General features: G+C 43.9%; 1 protein-coding gene across 1 annotated transcript in view; it reads right to left on the reverse strand.

Annotated features, from left to right (window-relative positions):
• Positions 1 to 1,754: 1,754 nt before the first annotated feature.
• Positions 1,755 to 23,317, reverse strand: part of LOC126529620 (uncharacterized) — a 190,136-nt gene continuing 168,573 nt past the window's right edge. Inside the window, exons 32-33 of the mRNA XM_050177139.2 lie at positions 16,722 to 16,998; positions 1,755 to 13,319 (exon numbers count right to left, since the gene is read on the reverse strand). Of these exons, the coding sequence (XP_050033096.1) occupies positions 13,017 to 13,319; positions 16,722 to 16,998 (580 nt within the window). The 3' untranslated portion in view covers positions 1,755 to 13,016. The remainder of the gene's footprint in view (positions 13,320 to 16,721; positions 16,999 to 23,317) is intronic.

Raw genomic sequence — 23,317 nt, forward strand, 5'->3', positions numbered from 1 at the left:
AAAGTAAATGGTGATTGTGACATTAGGATTTGACGACAAAAAAGGAAGAGATATATTTACATATTTACAAGTTTGTTATTTCAAGAATCTCTCAACCCTGATGGTTGTACATTGGATTTCACATGCAGAAGTGAAACCCCATAGTTGGGAAGGTCACCAAGACATAGTCACAGCCCTTGGTTGGTCTGTGGTCTCAATGACCAGTTTCTACGCAATGGTATAACCTAGTTCTTAGACTCCGTTTGGTCACCAACACTTCATTCTGTACATGATTATATTGAATACTGTTAAAGAATGCGCTTACATACAAGGAGATATGGTGCGGTGGGGGGGGGGATATAAAAAGATATGACAAGGTGACAACAACTGTGACAATATACACCATGTCCCCCCCCCCCGTGCCATATCTCCTTGTATATAAGCACGTTCTTTAACAGTATTAAACAGTTGGTAGTTTGCGCTATGTACATCCGCGTCCTGTCCTTCACTTAAATCCCCAGTGTAACACTAAGCGCAATATAATCATGAACGTCCACCAACTAGCCCCCTTCAATGCTTGACTTCATTCTGTACGAGAGAACACCAGTTGGAAGGGTTGCTGCTGGTTCTCGCACTAATAACAAGCTTTGCCAGTATGCTGAGTTGTTATTTTTGGGGACATAAGTGACAGGGCGTTCTCATAGTCAAGGGTATCCCTCAAAAAACAAGTGCAGGACAAGAATGGCCTTGCTGCTGGTTACAGGTTCATTGAAAGTGTTTCTAGTATGCAGATTTCTTACTTAAACAGAACTGGCAAGGTTACACACAGTTACACAGGGGAAACTTGTCAGGCAGGCTGGCAAGCTATTTTTGATGTCCACTTTGGCGCAGATAGATGTTGAATCACACCCACAAAAAGTTCGAAAACTACATTCCCTGCTTATAGCGATTAAAATTAATTTCACCTATTTGTAAGCCATTTTAGTGGGCTTTGTAGTCACTTCATATCTCCTGTCTCCCCTAATTGAAAAACACCCTTGAAGCTTTCCCTATTGTTTCTCAGTCTTCCTTGTATGCCTGCAAAGCTCTGTTTCAATTCAATGTTAGGTTTCATACAAATATTGTTTTAATATTTCTACTGTCATCAGTGGTCTGCTCCAATTAGTAGTGCTATGTTTGAAAATTTCTTGACTCTCACAATTAACCTAGGCTTTTATAATTCCCCCTGCATAGAATGTGCAGTGTCCTCCATATTCCTACTGAGCTTCATCCTAATGATTTCAGCAGCATTAAGAACTTCGCTAAAATATTTGCCTATAAATCCACTCTATGCACAAATAAAAATGCTCATGCTTACACGTTTGAATGAGCAATGACTAGGGCTTGGCATTTTCAATTTCTTTTCTTAAAAAAAAGGTCAGTACTTTTTCATGTTTATCCAAGAATGACAATTCTGCTTTATTCCACAAAATGCTTACTCATGTGAAATTACATAGATTTTCTTTTTTTCAAATTTTTTATTTTATTTTTTTCTGTGGGATATCACTAAACAATGCAATGTCTTATGTAGTGTTTCTTTTGCTATTTTTGCATAGTTGCAACCATAAAGAAGCAAGGAACAAACAATTCAACATGTCCTATCTCTAAAACATTTTAAATGTGAATAACTTAAAATTGCACAGCTGTACAAGTCCAATCAATTTTTTGCTTAAAAATGCAGTTGCCATATCACGTACAATTAAGTAACAGAGCACAGAAAGTTACAATGCAAGGTCTGTAGTAGATAGTAAATTTATTTCTCACATTTCATGTTCATGAACACACACACGAAAAAAGAACATATTACCAAGCTCCATAACGTACTAAATTTTTTCTTTTCACTTTTAACCAAAAACAACAAAACTATAAGTGCCACCATGTACATGGATGAGAACATACTGATATTACCCACTCAGTGCTTTCAAGAGGGCAGCACTAAGATTCAAACTTAAGACCAGCTGACGAAAGTAGGTTACATGAAGCTTTCAAAATACCATGCATATACGATCACAATCTTGCAACATGCTTGCATCACCTGACAGCCATCATTTTGAGTTTCAGGTGTGTCTTCTGTTCACAAGTCATGGTGGTCACACATGGTCATAGCACAAGCCAAGTGCTTGTGTTATGCATCTTCTTTGAAACAATTCACAAATATCCTCCAATTTCTGGTCAAATTCAGTTTACTGAGATATGTAGTATGCAGAAAACAAGTGCACGTCTCAGCAGCCACCATTACATTAAAGCAGTCATAGCGAGACGAACCAGCATTTGAGCAGCACAGTCAATGAGGCCGCTTTGTCCAAATATCTCAATTCAAAGCTTTTTATAATTCACTAGCCAGAGCTCTATTTAATAAAACGGTGCAGAACATGTAGGTCAAACTGACTAGAGAGAGGAACCAGCTGAGGAGAATTTAAGCATCTCCTTTCACGACTTTGCCGCACCAATTACGACTTTCCTGCATACTCAACAATATGACACTTCGGCGTCTTCTTAGGGATTGATGCACACCTACAATAAAGGTACAGCATGCACATGGTGTATTTTCAGGTATACGCGAGATCAGAATGTGCCACTTTCTATGCCATGTACATGTGAGATCAAAGTACTATGTGCACCACATCACTGACAAAAGAAGAAACATATTTCTCAGCAGCTTGGACTGACAACACCAGAAAGTGACGAATGTGCTGCACAGTGGCACATGGCATCGCTAGAGTCAATGGCACCCAGGGCAGTGGCCCGCCACGACGCCCACCCTCATTTTCCGTCTCGTTTCAAGCAACAAAGCACAATTTTATCATCACGGCTTGCTTCAGCATGGAGTTCCTTTTTTTTCTTGTAGCTAACAACGAATAATTTTTAGTTATTTTTAAAATGTCCAATGTAACAAGTGCTCCACACAACTCCCAATTCAGCATGACATCACATCGATAGCGCATATTTACGTGTTTGTTTTGTATTAACAGGCAGAAAAAGAGGAGTGTGCAAATTTCTTTACTTCAAAAAAAAAAAAAAAACTCTCAAGAAATAAACAGAGCTAAAAGTTTTCGTCACATGAATGCCCAGATTAAAACATGGAGATAAAACACAAAAAATTCACACTTTGAGCATGTAGAAAGACCTGTAGCAAATATGTGTATGCACAGTGGATGTACAGTGGATGCATATCCACATGCAGTACACATTATGTATGTAGCCACATAGGTATATGCGCAAGAAAAAATTATCCGCATTTTTTAAGTGAAGTTGAAAGAAGCACCTCAGAAGGAGGAAACTTGAAAGGACAGTAAAATAACAAGCCAGAAATAGTAGGCGATTAGGGCAAAGAAGAATACAGTCTCAGTGGAATGTGTTACTTCTAAATGAGCTTCCGTTAGAAACTTCAAACACAAATTTATGCTAATTTTGCATTATTCGCCAGTGCAGTCAGCCCCAACGGAGATGTATTTCTGCAGCAGTTACAACGAGCACTATGTGAGTGTATCTGCGAAACAATTTATGTAGCTGATGAAATAGTTCTGCAGATACCCGCAAGGTGGAGAGAAGTAATGAATAAAGGGAAAATGAGACGTCCACCCCATACAGAAATTGCTACGATGGGGTCGACGTTTCATTTTCCCTTTATTCATTTATGTGCCTCTCGGGGACGACGTCTCTAATGTACATTTAACTCCACATGCTAAAGCACCCTAAGCCATTAAGCTTTGCTAAATGCTAAAGGTGCCCTCCTACAAATTTCCACCTTTTTTGTTCTTGTAGTCAGCGCACAGTGACACTGTTCCACTCAGCGAAAGGTGTCCGGTGCCTTTTCGCTTTTTTGACTAATAATTCTTTGCCATTTCACACCTTCCACCCCCCTAGTGACGTCACTGGCACTGTGACATTTACAACGACAGCTGAACTGCAGCCTTGTTTCTCGTTACATGCCAAGACATAGTTTTTTTTTTTTTTTTTCGTTTTGCAAAGCAAGTTGCTTGTGTGACACAACTCTTGAGAGTGATGACCTGTGTTAATATTATTTGAGTAGGTAAGCGATCAATGTCTTGGTCCATTTTTGCAGCCACTCACAATACACTGCCTTGAGATCAAGCAGTCTGGCACGTCTCGTCAGTTTTTATATGACAGAAGGATAAAGTACATTAACAGCCTGAATATATGCAATACTACACAGATGCTCAAATAACACAATACAGTGTGCAGCTTAGGCCACAAAACATTAATTGCTTTTTTGATAGGAGTAACATTCTCAAAAACAGATGTCACATACTCCAAACTTTGCATGCAACTGTGCAGGTGCATCTTTAAAAGACACCATAATTGTCAACAATACAATGCTTGCGTCATAATGTGGAAGCACGCAAGATCTTGCTATTAGGTGCATTTTCTCAGCAGTGATAATTTACGGTACTCAGCCACCATGACCTTCGCCAATATTGGCACCTTCTTGGGCTCAATTCCATTCACACTAAGAAACAGATAATACCACCAAAGTCACAGTTATCAGTAGAGACAAAATCTGCCTTCATGCTAAAAAAAGCGAGGAAGCATTCTTATATTAGCAGTATATTTACAATTCTCTAAGGTAACTGTGCATGGAGCTCTCGCAAGTTTTCCGACACCTCACTACAGCTAACAAAATCCACGCACGCAACAACAAAAGTATAAAAGTGGTAGTGCTGAAATTTTGTTTCGTTCTGTGCGCCACTTCATTTCCCTCTCACTTTCATTTATTGTTTTTTAACTACAGCTTAGTAATGTGAGAGAACGATCCAGTTGGTATTCCATGACCAAACTTTTTTAGTGACAGAAACTACAGACACAAAAGGGATAAGACATTGCCGACTGTGCTTGCCTTATCTCTTTTGCCCATGGTTTCTGCATGCTAAAAGAATGCTGGGTCATTCTTTGGATATATATACATTTACAACATGAAAGGTACGGTGCAAGTGTCCCACACTACTCATGCCCAATATGTTTGGTGCTCGTAATACTAAACAGTGCACACAAAGTCATCTACTTTTACAACTTCAAAATGACAAGAAAGCCACAAAAGTAGTGAAAGCTTTTTCGCGTGTTAACGGCCAAACTATGTTTCTTTTTTTTTAACCAGCCAAACAAGACTATGTGGAGTGCAGTAGTTTCCAAAAATGATATTCCAATGAAAGTTAAAATACTAACAAACTGCGTCATACAGGCCCATGCTCTCATAGTATTAAGAAGGGGTATCCTGTTGATATGCCACAAAATGTTCAACACCTTCTAGGTAACAGCAATCATCTGTCAAGAAGCTGGACACGCATTTATCACTTGTTTGGAGGAAACAATTTTCTGCACAGTGTATGAGAGCAACACATGCAAAGGCAGCACAACAGCTTCATTTTGCTCATCATGGATTCTCCCACTCCAGTGATTTCTTAATCACTGGTAAATTACAATGGCTAACAGTCAGCTCCTCCAGTTGTATGTACAACTAAGTATATGCACATGCATTCTTAGTGGCACCTTCAATGAAGGAACAATGCACTCCACCGATTGCAAGAACCAACTTAACAACAATACAGAGCTTAGCAAGGAATTTCTATGAGCGATTAAGTATTGCAAGCTTTGAAAGAAGCACAGTGAATATGCGTACAAGATAGCCTTTGTTAAAAGTTATACGACTATGTTGCCTACGACCGCCATGCTAACTACAAGTTCCTTAAAGCAGTTAATGTGGTACGCCATAGTTTCCAACATTCTGAGAAATGAAAAGAACTCAAGCACTTGCCATCCAGAGAGGCGGAGTGTCAGGAGCACCACGGGAACCGCACCGCACAGCTGAGCAGCACAGACATTGAAGGTGCAGAGCAGCCCGTGTACTTTTGACAAAGGCTGTACGCAGTTTATTGCATCAGGCCAAGCTTGTCCCATAATTTCATTGCACACAAATTCTTGATTCTGCACTCAGACTCTGCAGAGGTAGCTGAACGATGGTGGGTTACACAAAGACGAGTCGCATACACCCGATTGCAAGGAGGCAGCCATGTGTAGATCGTTTTATCTCTGGTCAGTGACATCTTGGAAATGCTGGGCCGTTAATATAAGAGTTTCAAAAAGGTCTGCACTATGTCAGATCAACGATGCGTAGCAATACCCGATGTGTCAGGAGGGCTTGTGTTAAACAGATACATGTGCACATTAAAGGGATGTTGAATAGAAGAACTAAGTTAAAGGGCCCCTCACCAAGTCTGGCAATTTTGAGCTGACAAGCGCAGAGCATGTACTGCGCAATAACAATCGTGTCTGCAAAGTATTACATTGCTTCACACCGTGGAAAGATCTGAAATTTCAATCCAAACGCCGTTTCTCTCTTCACTCGCGGCCGCCGCACTCCAAACCGGACGGTGACGTAATCGTGTTCCTGCGCCTACGTAATCGTGTCCGCAGTGTGACGTCGCTCGTGGTGACACGCGACTTCGAGAATTATTCAAGACAACATCTGTTATCTGTACAATCTGTTGCTTGAATTTACAAATTGAAGTTTAGAGAAATAATAAAGCACACAAACTGAATGTCTGCATGTTTTTTGTTTTACTTCGCACCGAATCAAGAGAGAGATACCTCTGCTTCATCTGCTTGTTCTTGTGCGGTCATGTGCACAGGTACAAAAACTATGCCATTTTCTACCGTGTTCTAGCGCGCGATCATGCTCTGCGATCCACTTGTTCTGCCTCAGTATTCGTGTAGCACTGAATTATACTGCTAGTCATCTTTCCTTGTGCACAGCGCGCAAAATCGTGCGCTGCACTAACGAGACAACAGAGCTGTTGTCTCGTTAGCACAGCGCACGTCATGCTAGAATGTGCGACGCTATCGGTGGAAATGCGTAGCAGCGAAAAAAAAGAAAAAAGCGAGGCGCAAAAAAAAAAAGAAAAAAATGCAGGCAGGGCCTGTGACGTATGCTTCACACGATTCTCGAGGTCCGGTATGGGAGAATGTAGGGAACGAATCTCACTTGCATAGGCTAGACGGGGCGAGTGGAGAGAGTGGTCCTACAACACAGCTGCAAATGCCATGTTCTTGCTCCCATGCAACCATGGAGACCATGCAACCGGTGTAGTATCGGCCCAATTTTCATTACGCCACCTCCAGGATCAGCCCAGTTTATTTATTCAGCGAGAAACCAATTGAGCGGACGCGCCAAAACCCCAGAGGGGTAGGTAAAGAAAACTTTGCTTCAATGAAAGAATTATGCATCTGAAAGTGGATATTTGTTGCAGCGAGGACATTTTGATACTGTTTGCTGTTTCAGTGCATAACATAGCTTCTCACCGGCATGCCTGTAGGGCCAAGTACAGCTGGCTATACAAGCCTACTCATCATAAGCCTCCCTGCCATTTCGTCATCTACTCAGCGGGAAACACATTTGCGCTAAGCCTTGGAGAGGCAGACAAAGAAAGCTTCGCTTGAACAAAGGTAGCGTCTGTGAGCATTGGCGTGGCTTGCTCATAGTAATACACGTCATGAAATGGGGCACCAAAATTCAGCTTTTAATCAGTGCTTTTCAAGTTTGCAGCTCTGTGCTGAAGCACTTCAAGTCTGACGGTTCTGCACAGCCTATGAGATTGAGAGGTGGTGTTGCCTACAATACATGGCATGACATGATGTCGGACACTGTGGTTCTGTTATTACTGTGCTTGCCATGACAGGAGCTGAATATTTTGTTCACAAGCTAAAACGCAGTGCAGAAGCAGATTTTGTTCACCTACACGTAATTTTTCATAGGTTTTTACACACTCAGGCTACAACAGACGTAAAACAGGTGCTGGGAAGCGGGTGATCTCCTGAGAAAATTATCTCAACATATGGCAAGATGGGTACGGCCACTGCAGGAATGTGGTGGCAAGTTCAAATCATGCATATGTCCCTATTTACGATGGCTAAATAGCAGTCAGTCACTGATAATAAAAGACACATTCAAACATGAAAGAAAACTTCCTGCAAGAAAAGTTGCTGAAACTACCAACATTACAATGCTTCACTAGAGCGGAAATGTGAGCTTGTTTGCTATTCATGATCAGACTCCAATAATAGCTTCTTCTGTCTTTCTTGATGAGGAAAAGGTGTTTTCATGCAAGGTGTAAACTGTTTGCTTTGCGCTGCGTCGACAAATAAAAGTGCATTCCCTGACAAATAAAAGCCAGTTGGAAGACAGAGCTATGTATATACACCTCTTCTATGTTCGTCCGTCACATTATGCATTGTTATTAGATGTTCACAATGCCACGTCAGCCGTATTTGCAGCCCAGTTGCACCCTCTTTGAGCCAGTATCTTGACTCAAGGCAAGGCAAAGTTCCGAAAGAATTGTGGGGCCCCTTTGAACTTCTTCCTTAGCAATGAAGTCATCTCTCAGCATAAAAAAACATTGCAACGTTTTTAGATGGGCAGTCGAACATTCTTGATTGACTCAGTGTGTGCCTTAGTTTAGCGTTGTGCTGGAGCTGCTTATACTCTGCAGACACTCCGTACACACATCACATGTCTGGCACATTCTAGCCAGTACCCTTCACACTGAGCAGCTGGATTCAAATCTTTGCACTTAATTAAGCATTACGGAGGAAAGAATAGTATGCTATCAAGGTGACCACACGACCACATGGGCTCTGTCAGCCCAAGTGATGAAACACTAGTTCCTCAACTCTGCAAACCCATTAATACTGCATACATATGTCATCACATTATGTTTAGTGTTGAAGTGAACATAAATTGGTATGTGGTTGAGGAGATGACAAAGCATTAGATTGTGTAGACAGTCTCTTCCATCTTGGCTCAGCCATTCAAAAACCATTTTGTAATTGCATTCACCGTGCTCTTCCTTCCCATAACAATGTTTAAGCAGAAATGCTTGGTAAAGACTTGAGGGGTCTTTTAATCTATGATGCGTGCTCTCACTGATGCAACCATTCTACTGCTTCCTCTTCCTCTCCTCATTCGCACATCCAAGTATCGGCGTCGCTTTCAGTACGTAACAATATATGCTGCACTGCAGCTGACGTTCTTGCTAAGGAATGCAGAACTTGGCTAACTGAGCTAGCTACAAAAGGCCTGTGACACATATTTACATTGAAGATAAGATGCACTGCATCTTTTCTTTCTCTCTTTTGTCTTTTTGTTTTTTCACAGGTGAACCAAAGGGAAAGGTTCGCTGGGGCACCTACCACCCAAGGAGTAGTGCATCAGGTTACCTCCCTCTTTCAGTGGCACCAGAATTGTGCACTATATACATAATTTCTATAGTACATTGGGGCATGCATCACCCCCATCACAGTGAGAAAGTGAAGTGCAGTCGACAAGCCCCTGCACCGGAACCTATTTACATGGAGCATAAGAGGGACTAGAAACTAGCCTCACCACAAAGTGCAAGGGGCGACAGAGGAAAAACATGGAGAAAGTGCCCGGCAGTGCCACCTTAGTATCGTCACGCTAGCTCAGCGTTTTTAAAGGTACACAAGCAGGGGAGAGGTTCCTTACAGTACATTTCACAAGGGCCCACTCTGCGTATGCTCCACTCAGCCACAAACACGGGCTTGTGCATAACCTCCAAATGCACATGTTACAAGGTCCATTCGATTTGCCTGTGCTTTCTGAGCCAGTTCATGAGGTGCTGCACTTCGCAGTTAGCCTCACCAGTTCAACAACACGGCGGCACCTCCGTGTCGCCGTTCATTTCACTCTCTTGTGCAGGACGAGTTCACGACATTCCTTGCCCTCATCAGAAAGGTAGTGCAGGATCTGTGCAGGAAGTGCACAGAGTCAGCTCTGTGCAAGCAAGAGCTGGCACTGACCTGGCAGCAACTAGTTCACAAAGTGCAGGGCTACTCGAATGGACCCAAAATAAAACAAACTGGCAGTAAAAATGTGTGCTTATTCATTGGTCTGCAACCACTAAAGCATCTGATCACACACTGCGCAGGGGCCCTGTCATTCTGCTCCCCTTGGCAGGAACCCTCTGTGCTCGGCCTTGTGGTGGAGCACAAGGAAAGTTCAGTGGTGATCTAGTGGTAAATGTGAGAGAAATGCGTTTGCATTACCTTGCACCTCTTTGATGTCTTGTTCGCCAGATTGCAAAGTGTTCTTCGGTAGCTCACTCGACATACGTCATCCTGCCTCATCGAGGAGTTAAGTACTACTGATGGTAGCCCGGAGTGTCTACAGTCAGTTACGCTTTCTCTCTCTATGTCTGTCTCTCTCTCTCTCTCTGTGTGCACGTGTGTGTTTACCACGTGACTGGCTTCTAACACTTCACAAATGGATACCTTTTTCCACTTTGACAGTCCTAATGCTAACACACCAAAAAAGGAGATGTGTTGCTGTAGATGTAGAGGAGAGGCACATCTCATACTGGAAGGTGACACCTTGCTGGGGTCAACATATGCAGAGCAGGCCCTTCAGGAACGCACTGTAAATAATATTTTCCCAAGAGCAGTGCAACGAAATACAATACTGGCAGACTGAGCTGTCCCCTTTAAGAGGAAGCTTTAGCTTTGGGGCTAAAGAAATTGAAATATAAGATTTGTCTGCTTCACATGCCCTAACAGATGCAGTTTACAGAACTGCGATATCCGTTTTTGGTGCAGAGTTATTGACCTGTAAACTACGGGCTTATATCTTTTTTATTTTTTTTTACATACGATCTTTACTGATTTTCTTTTAAAATTTTACTTCCTACACTCACTACATCTAAGTTTTGTTCCAATATGCAGCAAATTTCATATATATATCAAGGAGTTGCTTCATAAAAGCATTTTTGTGTTTTACATGTACACCTGGCGACAAAATATTGTGGGGCACGACGTCTGAGGAAATGCTGAATATCTCCACAATCTCACAACATAGTCTGGTATTCGCATTTCAGGCCTCAACTAGGTAGAATATGCTGACAACAATGCCGTATACAATTTTACTGGCTGCTGCCACAGCCTACTCGGGAATTGAATGTTTTTGGAGATCCCATGGTCCATAAACTTTTCTCGCCGGGTGTACGTTATGTGAAGAGGCGGCATTGGAGTTGGCCCAGAGCTAAAGCTCCTTCTTAAGCCTTTTGTCTTTGTGCTCCGTTTGTGACATCTGGCAACACTCATTTCGCAACCTGACTTCTCTGCCTGTATACAGCCATGAGCCATACGACAGAAAATGTAGAGCTTTAAAGCAACAATCTGTCATGACACACAGTTTTAAACTCGATGCGTGAACACTCATAATGTAGCTTGCCTGCTGACCGGTACTAACACCACATGGAACTTTTCTGTTAGGCATAGATATTAAGCTGCTACGAACTCTTGAATGCGAACAGGGGGTGTTCCCAGTCATGCTGTTTGTCCAGGCACACAGGTGTTACCAGAAGGAGGGCCTAACCTTGTGCTCAGTCCCTTTAGTGACTTACCTTAGCTCCACACTAGCTAGATGCAAAGTTGACAAGTGCCTCCAATGGAGCCGTCCAAGAATGTCTTACCAGAAATGAACACAAAACTTGCGCTCATTAGTCAACAGCACAAACGATACCGTTCTGAATGACTTGCCTGCCATATTCAATTGTGATCCCTACACAAGACCAACTAGATGTTGAAAGCCTATGCCCTGTCCACGTGCGCTCGGTAAAGCATGAAAAGGGGGGGGGGGGGGTGAGGTATCTGTCTTTTTTGCCGTATGCAGCTGCCTGTGCCACAAAACGCATCACAGTCAGATCATGATTGCATGCTCATGAAGAGACTGCAATGAACGCTGGCAGTCATAAGCACATAGTTTCAATGTCATCAGAGCCGTCAGCTACTGACATGTCTGCATGACACATATTGCAGACAGACATGACAGATGTGTTGTTCCCACGTAAGATAAAGCTCAGCATCCTCTGCGCACTTACTGAGACACTGAATGTAATTTCCTTCGTTGTACCACAGAAGCACAGTCAGTATCAACAAAGTACAGTGTGACTGTGGTCAAGGGTATTTACACTATGAAACCACATACAAACACAAGTCTCACAACCACAGCTCAAGATGCTTGGCTAATAGTTTGCAAGTTCAGAAAGCCACCTGACCAGGCCTTTTCGACTTACTCAGCGTGCATCTTGTTTTCTTGGCGAAACAAAATACCAACAAGAAAACAAGAATTTCTTTCTCTGCTTATGGGGCCCAAATACGAAGGCATGCATGGTGCTACCAAACAAATGCCACCACAAAACCATCAGTTGTCACTTGTGGGCTTAGGTTCTCAGTGAGTTTCATGCTCTTTGTTGGTCTATGACAAATACATCTGAATGCCACTGGTCACATAAACGGCTTTGCAAACCAGTTCTTTGGTGTGATTTGCATTACATGACAGAGCTTGGAATGCTAAGTGATCCACAGTTGTCAACAAGGGATGTGTCAGACTGAAGCCAACATTTCGACAAGGGGACTAGTCTTTGACGGGGCAACTATTTGATGCTAAGTGGATGCAAACTATTTCGATGCATTCCTTGGCTCACAGACCTTAGGTATTAACAAGCTTCATCAAAACAGAGTTAAAACCTTTCCTGAAATTAAGTGGACAATGATTTTGACAACATGAAAAAATAAGATTATGCATTGCTGAATTTCCGGAAAGTGCAATGCCAACTAGGATAGAAAAAATAAAGAATTAGGAGAGAACATTGTGCAACGTGATTGAAGTTGAACGTATCAGCCCAACAAGTGATCATCATGTCAGGGAGCCGAGCAGTAGTCCCGCTCTGCAGAACAGCTGAGCAAATGTACATCAAATAAAATCTACCGGGAACTAAACATTCTCGGCCAATACACCGTGTCTCAAAGGCCACGTGTTGGGCCGATACTGGAAGGGAAAAAGCGGAGGGAATGGCTGCGTAAGGTTGACATAATGCTCCCTCCGAGTTTAGTTTGTTCCTCCAAGGCAACTAGCTCAGCTGAGAACCATCGTAAGAAGGTGCAACATCCCGTCAGACCATCACGCCCAGTCACCAGTTGGCACGTATCTCGTTGACAACACACCGTGGGCACGCAAACGGAATCACTCCCGGCATTGCATAGCCGCGAGCAAGCAGCTTGGCCGTCAGCGGCAGAGGTCGCTGCAGCCGCCTCAGCAGGGAGTCCTCCAGCTCTGGCATGGCTGTCTCGTGGAATGCCGTGGCTGTTGTGTTGTGACCGCAGGAGAAGACCAGGGCATTGCCGACCAATTTGTCTGTTGGGGAAGAGCTGGCCTTGGCGGCCTGTTCGGCCAGCAACGTTTCCGTCAGCCGTGCCACCTCGGGGGCCGAGAGCTGCATGCGTGAACCAAAAGTCAAGAGGGGGGGCACACTGCTGCTGTGGGGTATGCGCTGCCATCCATGCACTGGATGTTAAAGGGACACAAGAGAGACGCACTGAGACAGCTTAGATTGATAATGTATCCTTTAAAAACTCTGTTTTCTTTTATTCCGCAGTAATAGGTTGATTATTAGAAGAGAAAATGATGGCCAAAGTTTCATTTCTGAATATTGTGCCAAATCGCCATTGACGGCACGTGAGTGTGCCATCATGAATTTCGATGTATTTCTTCACTTTTTTCTGCCGCAGTGGTTCCAGTAATAGTTTTTGAAAACAACCAAGTTCAGTCTTTGGCTCTTCTACAATACAATGTAGTTTACTTTTACCAGCAAAAATTTAACTAGGCCCGAGCAGACTGTGTCAAAATTCATGACATCACAGGGAGCCGGTGCAGGAATCTCAAGGTGGCACCCCCACCCGTCTTTCGTACTTGCATGTTCCCTGGCTTACCAAGCATTGCCTCATGGGAAGAGAAGCTTACATATACTGGAAAAGGGTAATTTACTAAAACAGCTTGGATCATTTTTGCTCTTTAGCGTCCCTTTAATGTGATCACGTTGCAGTGACGGTGAAAAAGCAGTCGTTGCAAAAAACTGTGAATCACGAATCAAACCTTTTATTGGGCAAACTTGTGCCCAGAAATACAACTAGCGCAAAGACCAACGATAGCAGTGAGCATAGTCGTCAATAGCCGAAACCTCATCTACAGGCCAAGTGAGTCAGCTATTTATACGTGCACCACAATACATTCCGGAATAATTGCTCACACTCACATACATTAGAGAATTGTGTTAATACACTATTACTAATACTAAATGTGGGATTAATATTTGAGGGAAGATATTTGTTGCATTACGTGTATGATTTGTTTCATTCTTCTTTACTACTGTATTGACTCACTGTTGCAATCGCCCTCGTTATGCACTTGCAGTATGTATGAATACGTAAATAAATAAATATGCACACAAAGTACCATATTTTAGCACGTACAATGCACCTCTGCATGTAGCCTGTACTGCCACTGTAACAGCCAAAGCTCCTTAAATGGAGAAAAAGTTTCCCATATAAGCAGCACAAATATTTGTATGGAATGACAGTTCAATAGCGTAAAGACTTGCATATAATATGGACCCACATATAATGAGGCGAGATTTGAGGATAGTGAAAAGCAAAAGAAAAAAAATTTTCATCCAACGTATAAAACGAGTGAGGCAAACTTGGCGAAAATATTCATTTACATTGGACGTCACACTTTAATTATTGTCTCTGTGGTTGCACTGTCTTCGGGCAGTTTTTTGTGTGAGAGCTCTTCCTAGAGAAAGTCCTCTTCTTTGCCATCGACCGTGTTTGAAGCGCGGCACTTCTTAAAAGCACCATACACAAGGTCCTCTGACTACGTTATATCGGCACTTTATGGCGTTCTAACTCACGCCGTCTCAAGATGGTACCATCTCTATGCTAGAGGACAATGAGGATGATCGTAGCCGGTAGCAATAATGAAGCCAAAACACTGAGCCCGATTTATGGCTGAAATTTTGGTTTGAATCCGCATATAGTACGAGGCGGAAATTTGGGACACTAATAATTGGAAAAAATCATCTTGTTATATACGGGTTTCTACTGGATTTGCACAAACCACCTCACAGTGCTACAAGCACCAAGCAAAGCTTGGGAAACAATTTCGTCTTGAATGTCCTGACATTTTCCCTTGCTCTCGCTCTCTGCTGAAGGGTAATGAGACTTGATGACACTGTGTTTTAGCACTGCTGTGGAGCTGTGCCACATATTTTGAGCATAATCTGCATCCACACTTTGCACCTAAACATTCTGAATTTTCGGCACAGGAAATAATCCTAAAGTTACAGTAAGAACAAGCCCACCTGATTCCCAGGCACACTTCCACAGTTCCACTATTACAAATGTGCGCACAAAAAAATAAAAAACATTTAACGGTGAAACCACCATGCAGTGCACCAGGAATCACCCCGACTGAGGTGAAGAAGCCTAACATTCTGTTTCTTGGTTGACACAAACACAAGCTCTGTTGAATGGGGCAACTAGCATGTCACTGCAAGCTCCTACTGCTCGTGCACTTTCTGAAATGCCCTAAACCAGGCCAATGCTGCCACCAGACAAATGCAAAGTAAAAGTCAGTCTCTCTTAGCTCCTCATGGACCAGAAAAGCTCCGTAGTTTAGCACCAAAGATTATTCTGACAATGTAGACTATTCTACCATGCATGAAAACCTGGTTACCTCAGAGCTCAGAGACGTGTGCGTTTTTCTCTTATCAAACATAATGGCATCATTATCATTATCACAAGCCTATTTGTGTTCACTGCCTACTTATGTTAGTCCAGAGATTTCATTTTCTTTCCAGGGCTCCAAGTGACCAATGGTTATCCACCCAACACGTTATGCTATCTGCCCAGATCCACTTTGCCTCAGTCAAAGCAAAATTATTTATGAAATAGAATAGAAAAGGCGCATTTATACTAGCGTGTGGATTAGGGTCCCTAGGCACGGACTACAGCAGGACTCTTGGTACATGTTATAACAGTGACTGTAAAAGCAGCATTAGCAAAATAATCTTTTAAAAAGCAACAAGAAAGAATGCTGTTATACACACAACACAGTAAATCCTCAAAGCTGAAAATCTGAACCTATAATAAGCACAGGTAATATAAAAAATATGTAATAAAAACATATGAGAGTAAAAGAAAACAGTCATTGAAATTATTAGGACAGGTTAATGGACAACTTTCTCATATGAAGGAGGCTATAGACAACGACCTTGGCTAAAATAGCAGCAAGTTTGTCCTCTGATACAAACTGCGATCGTTCCAGCTCTTGATATATTATGCCTACCACTTTTCGGTCCATTGCTGGCTGTGCAGTCCTTAGCTTTCTTTGAAGTTTCTCTGTCGTTCTAGTCGTTCTCCAAGTTATGAGCCCATACATGAGTGATGGCAGAATAGAGGGATTATTACTTTTCAACAACATCGGTAAGCTGCCATGCCTGACTTAGGGGTTCCTCCCAAATTCAAACTCATCATTAATGACACTTCGAAGTGCACTAGCTTGAGGAGCATTCAACCTCCCTTTGCGTCACACTCAAACATCAGACGAAACTCAATATCGTTGACCTAGCTGCCACAATTTTTAGCAGTTATCAACTTCAACCTAGCAGTTCGCGAAGTTGAGGTCAACCACATGAGGTCATAACCTCACAAGGTTTCCCGCCTTTGGTTGCGATTGGGATGTGGCCAAGGTTGCTCATGAAGGTGATGTTACAATGTCAATGATTGGCTGAATTGACAGCGACTAGTGTTACAAGAAATGGCGCAGGCGAGCTCACCCTGAGTGCTGCCTTGCGCCGGATGCCATGTCCGAGGCTCCGCACCAGCTGCTCCCAGAGGCGCTGTGGGGGCACAGCGGGCTCCCATCCGGCACTCTCGTCCACCAGGCGGATCTGGGCGGCCAGGGCCGCCGTGCCCGACTTCTCGAGCAGCACTCCAATCAGCTCCCCATGGGGATGGCCTGAGGTGACCCGTTCGCGCATGGCAGCTGCCAGCGACAAGCACAGCCCGGTTGACAGGCGCGACACGAACTGGGACACCACCTCTCGTTCATTGCTGCAGCGCAAAGAGTCAAAAACAAAACGCTGAAAGTAGCACTGATTGACATGCCATCAATCAATCAATGTGTCCGAGGTGAGGGCATGTATGTTTGTAGGTTTGGAATTTATTGGAACAAGGGCAATGAGGAGACAGTTAGGTCAGCCGGACTGCTTTCATTTATTCGTGAGTTCCGGGACAGCGCAAGGGCTCTGAGGAGACGACGACAATGCCAAGGTTACAACTGCACCAGTCCTGAGCAGGCCTAGTTCTTTAGGACATGTCTTGCACACTCTTGTAGTTGATAATGATAAGGCTACCACAGCACCTTCAGCCCAAGCAAGGTGGAAGAATAGACAGGTGTCCCAACAAAAGCATCTTGAGCAGGTTGACTGCCTTTGTGCACTCTTCCTTCCTTTGCCACCAGGAGTGCTAGTGTTGCAGCCATCATTTTCTGCTGTCTACTAATGGCATGAGGCACTGTGCTTGCATATTTCAGTGCAAACACCTTTATAACAAAGAAAGCTACTTCTTCTGCGGCACTGCTGTGCCGCATTTTACACACAGCTGGCAATGCTGCGGAATCTTTATTGTTTTTTTTAATGCCTTGCAGCAAGTCCACCAAATTAAAAAAGAAAAAAAGCAGTGCGGTCATAAAAGTCTCACTCCACACGTTTGCTCTGATATGCGATGTTTTCTAAGGAATAATGTAATTCAGTCCCTGGCCTTGCAAGCAGAGCAAGGATGAGCTGATAATCTTTTATTCCTCCAGTGCATTTCGGCAGATCTATACAATCTAAAAATATGACCAAACATACCCGATGGACAGCCGACATGGTCTCTGGTTTTCACTCTTCCTTCAGCATTGCAAAAAAGTTCCAAAAAAAGGGGGAAAAATAAAGAAGAAAAAGAAAAGAAGAAAAGACCTGCACGGTGTCTCAATAACACTGTGAAGTGCAATTCAAAGAGCAAATTTGCCAGCATGACCATAATTCACTAGAAAACTGCCTCTCCGTGCTTTGTCCTATGTACAACACTGAAGTCATGTCTGAAAGCTTTGAAAACTCGGCCTATACTGTCAGGAGTGGCAATATAGGCAGTATTAAATTGTGGCTCCCCAGTAATGCACTAAAGCGGAAAAAGTAACCATTTCACGTTCAAGACAAACAGATCTTCTTAGCTTGGTTATCTGAACACAATATTTCCATTTTATCGAAACTTTTACCAATTTTATGCTTTTGCACTGAGAAATGATGCCTCATGACCTGTTGCACCCCCAGCGACAATGGTGGAAACTCTGAACAGCAAATAGAAGCATTCCCGGGCATTGTCGAGACCACTGTCTATTCTTCCGTGGGTCAAAGTAAGCCGAAAAAGAGGGCTACTGCTATTATCTGCAGCTTTCTTTCTCTCTTGAATTTAAGTTGGTTCAAATTTAATCTAGACAATAGACTCAGTTTACAAAACTGTATACCTTGTCATAGCAGACAAAAAGCTTTTCGTTAAGTAATAACGCTGCACAAAAAAGGAATGACATGTACATAAGAAGCCTAAAAGTGTTGTCGTTTTCTTTTTACAGTGTTTAGTGTTTACATGAGGTTTGCATGTGAATTATGTCAGTGCAACAAGTACACATAGGTGGGTCTTCCTATAGTACAACACGGCCGTGTGTTAGCAGTGGGTACCCAATGCTTAGTCTGCATAGTGTTACATTAACACATTCTTGGTGATGACAGATATTCCGGCTACCTAGTACAGATAGGGTAAGGCTCCTCAATTAACTACATCAACCCATACTGCCTATGGCAATACCAGAAAAATAACTGCCGTGCCGCTACAGTAGACTTCCATTAAGTCGAAGTGGTCGAGAATGGGTGGTGAGGTTAGAAGAGTGACAAGACGAGAGAAGGCGGCGGCTTCCGAAGTACCCCACAAGAATTTTACACCTTTTTTCAAAAGATTAGTGAGGGGTCTAGCAATTGCCGCAATATCTTGAACAAAATGACAAAAGTACGAGCATAGCCCTACAAAACTTCGAACATATGCAGCTGTCTTCGGAACTGGAAAGTCTCGGACAGCGCGAGTTTTGTCGGGATCAGGCTGTACTCCGGAAGCGTCAACGAGATGGCCCTGAAGAGTAATTTGGCGGTGGCCAAAACGACATTTGGACGAGTTAAGTTGCAGCTTCTCCTTTCGAAATACATCAAGTATAGTTGTGAGACGCTCAAGGTCAGTGTCGAACGTTTGCGAGAAGACGATGACGTCGTCGAGGTAGCAGAGGCATGTGGACCATTTGAAACCTTGGAGGAAGGAGTCCATCATACGCTCAAAGGTGGCAGAAGCGTTGCATAATCCAAACGGCATTACTTTAAATTGGTATAGGCCATCAGGTGTGATGAACGCGGTTTTTTCTCGGTCCATATCGTCAACAGCAATCTGCCAATATCCCGAACGAAGATCAATAGACGAGAAATAGCTGGAACCATGCAGGCAGTCAAGGGCGCCGTCTATACGTGGGAGCGGGTAGACGTCCTTCTTTGTAATGCTGTTCAGATGACGGTAGTCTACACACAAGCGCCATGTGCCGTCCTTCTTCTTGACCAACACCACAGGTGACGCCCAGGGACTCGATGAAGGCTCAATGATGTTTTTATCGAGCATTTTGTTCACTTCATCTTGAATTACTCGGCGTTCCGACGCAGAAACTCGATACGGTCGTCGGTGAATAGGCGCAGCATCGCCAGTAAGAATCCAATGCTTGACCGCGAGCGTCTGGCCTAAAGGGCGATCGTCGAAGTCGAAAATATCGCGGTAGGACGATAATACTTCGCAAAGGTCTTCAGCCTGCATAGAGGACAGGTACGTCGCAACCATTTTCTTTATGTTGGGATCGGCGCCCGAGGCTGGCGCGGGGGGCCTGCCGAGCTCACAAGAACCACTGGTCGATAACGCTGCCATGTGATGGTCGCCGAGACAATCAACGTTGGCAAGGCAAATACCTTGCGGTAGAATTTGCTTTGCCAATCCAAAGTTAAAGATAGGCATACAAGTGCGGTTCGCAGTAATAGTAAGTATACTGTGAGACACAGTAACGTCAAACTTGTAGTGGAATGTCGGGCAGAGAAGTGACGAGGTACTCGCCATCAGGAACTGGCTATTGACTTTGGCAGCAGGCGAAGAAAGCCGGTGGGGCATAAGCGGCACTGGGGTGCGTCAGAAGGTTCTGCGAGAATCGGTAACTCAAGGCGAAGGGTACTGGCAGAGCAGTCAATAAGAGCAGAATGTGCGGAGAGAAAATCGAGGCCGAGAATTAGGTTGTGGGGGCAATGAGCAATCACGGTGAAGAGGACAGGAGTGTGGCGGCCAGCGATGCTGACACGTGTCGTACACATTCCGATGATAGGCACAGTACCGCCATCTGCAACGCGGACGACGCGTGCCAACGCTGGGGTGAGGAGCTTGTTCAGTCGTTGTGGAAGGCAGCACTCATAACAGAAAGATGTGCGGCTGTATCGATGAGTGCCATGACAGGATAGCCGTCAACGTCAAGAAGGTTTTGGTTCGACAACTCAGCTTCACCTCCAGAAGCTGCAGTGCTAGTTTTCCGGCTGGATCCAGGAGGTGATAGGCGGCGAAGAGAAGCGATGGGTTTGGGGCAAACGAGACTGATGGCGTCGAGATGAGGGCGAGCGGCTGTAGAGAATGTTCAAAGCAGGAGCATCAGTGGCAGTGGGTTCATGGCAGGCAGTATAGAGAACAGAAGGTCCAAAGGTGCGGGAATAAGCGGCGGCGTATGTCCGAGGAGGTGAGGGTCATCGGTTGCGACAGTGACGAGCGACGCGGCCAATGCGACAGCAGTGGAAGCAGACCGGCCTGTCATCAGGGGTACGCCATTCGGACGAGTTGCGGCGAGATCTAGCAGAAAAAGACTGCCGGAGACGAGGAAGGCCGCTGCAGAACTGGGGAATGCTGGGTTGAGAAGTTGAACACATGGAGCTCAGACCCATGTTCTCAAATTCCTGTCTGACGACGGCCTGAATCATCACAATCGTGGTTGCTGGTGGATCGGGAGGCATTGCTGAGAAAGCTGGCAAACAGGCGGCCTCGAGTTCGCGGCGAACAATACGGGTTACGTCGTCACAGGCGGTAGTAGACTCCGGTTGGTTCAATTTTTCAGTTATTTCGATCCCAACCGAAGATCCCAGCCAGTTCTTATGCATTTCTAGGCCCTAACTTTCGTTATTGTGATCCTAAAATTGGCCTTCGCCAAATAATTCTAACTTGACCAGTCAGCATGCATGCGCATGGCTCCTATGGTCATCCCAATAGTGACCCCTTCAGTGGCAGCAGGTCTTGGCAGAGCTTAAGGTACAGTGAATGCATTGAACAGAGGTGAAAAATCCCCAGTCGAAAAAGCTTATTTTTGGCCTGCCCTAGGAAGATTTCTAAGCAATAACAGTATGTAGCTCACAATGGCCGATTACAATATTTACCTGACTATAATGCCTGCCTTTCTTTTTTCTTTTTCAAAGAAAAGTGAAATCGGATACAAGACCATATCGTGTTTGCAACGTTTATATGTATTACCGCACACCACAGCTATACTGCGGCAAAGCTGACTTTAAAGAGTCATGCAGGAAAGCTGACTTCAGGAAACCGACTGCTCGTTGGGCCCTTGCCGATTTTTCTTGCTAAGAAATTGGCTCACATTAAGTTTATAATTTGTCTAGGAGCTTTAATGACATTTCCACGTTAGTTTTCTATTTTGTACGGACAAAAAGCGGGCGTTCTTTCGATATGAGGGTGTGCTAGGATCAGGCAAATACTGCCAAATGAATCAGCGGTGTGTTTTGTCGTTTTTCTGCGTCTTGTTTAATTCAACCCATCAAATAATTTGACCAATTTCATCAGTCTTGTCAGGGCCGAATTATTTAGTCAACTCTATCAAGAGGCTGTTCAAAACACTTAACACTAGGCAGCCATGGTGGCAAACCTTACAGCTGCCTGCACTTGTAACCAATGTGCCACGATTCAGACGACGCCACCGACACGCCACCATTGTAGTCACGACAGTGGCGTGACAACGACGGCAGGATGAGTGTCGGACGACAAAGCTAGAATGATGGCTATGGAAAGACCACGACGGCATCACGACCATGATATACCTAGTGGCTCAAAGTAGTATTAGACAACTTGGGCCACTGGGCCGTCATAGAAAGGGTGACAACGATGGCATGACGAGAGCCAGATCATGAAGTTGGGATGACGACAATTGAATGCACACAATGGCATCATAATGGCGGTTTGAACTGAATGTATGACGAATGTATGACGATGACAGCGTGAAGACAATGGCATGACAAGTGTTGAGCGAACATGTTGGACGACAAAGCTTGACCAACGACGATGGAATGACCACAACAGCATCTCGACCACGAGCCCAATCCTGGCGGCCCAAGCAGGTAGACAACTTGAGCTACACACACACACACACACACACACACACACACACACACACACACACACACACACACACACACACACACACGCACGCACGCACACACACACGCACACGCACACGCACACGCACACGCACGCATGCATGTTTTGCAGCCTTGAGGCCATGAAAAATGACAAAAGAAACACACATTCATACATAAATAGGCTCAAAATGGCTGCAGTAGGCAAAGAATACTATTCGCACTAAAAGAAGAAAAATCCATGCCCCTTCACCACCGAGAGCATCACCTACACAAACGCAGATGACTTTGCGTAGAATCATCACTGAATAAAGTTTTTGTATTCTTCTCAAAGGCAGATTGCTTGCACACAGCTGTGAACAATTACTTCAACTGAAACAACATGAAACAGTGTAATGCTTACTGTGCACAATATTGCGCCAGCTATTGTGTCATTGCTTTTTATTACGGGCAGAACTGCAACTTTGTTTTATTACACCTATACGAATGCGATATATTCGTTTTAAGATGGAAAATGATTTTCTTCCAAGCAATGACACAAACGCATTTCAGGTAATCAGTACAGAAACAGCACAACCCACAGGAAGACAAAAAGTAAGAAGGGGAACAAAGGGGTTTGACTTTGATTCGTTACGAACATACGAAGTCAGCAGACAATGAAGCAAGAGAAGGCATAGGGGAAATAAACCACCATGTTTCATTGAAGTTTAAGAAACACAAAGAAAAGGTAAATGAAAAGAGACGAAAAAAAATCAAGAAATTGGTGCAGGTCAAGCCAATGTGCATTGTGTATGCAGTGCTTTTCTATTAGTAAGCAACCACAATGGCCGTCTTATGGCCCACTTTCTTGGGTATTT

Source organism: Dermacentor andersoni, chromosome 9 (assembly GCF_023375885.2).
Source record: "Dermacentor andersoni chromosome 9, qqDerAnde1_hic_scaffold, whole genome shotgun sequence".
Taxonomy (NCBI): domain Eukaryota; kingdom Metazoa; phylum Arthropoda; class Arachnida; order Ixodida; family Ixodidae; genus Dermacentor; species Dermacentor andersoni.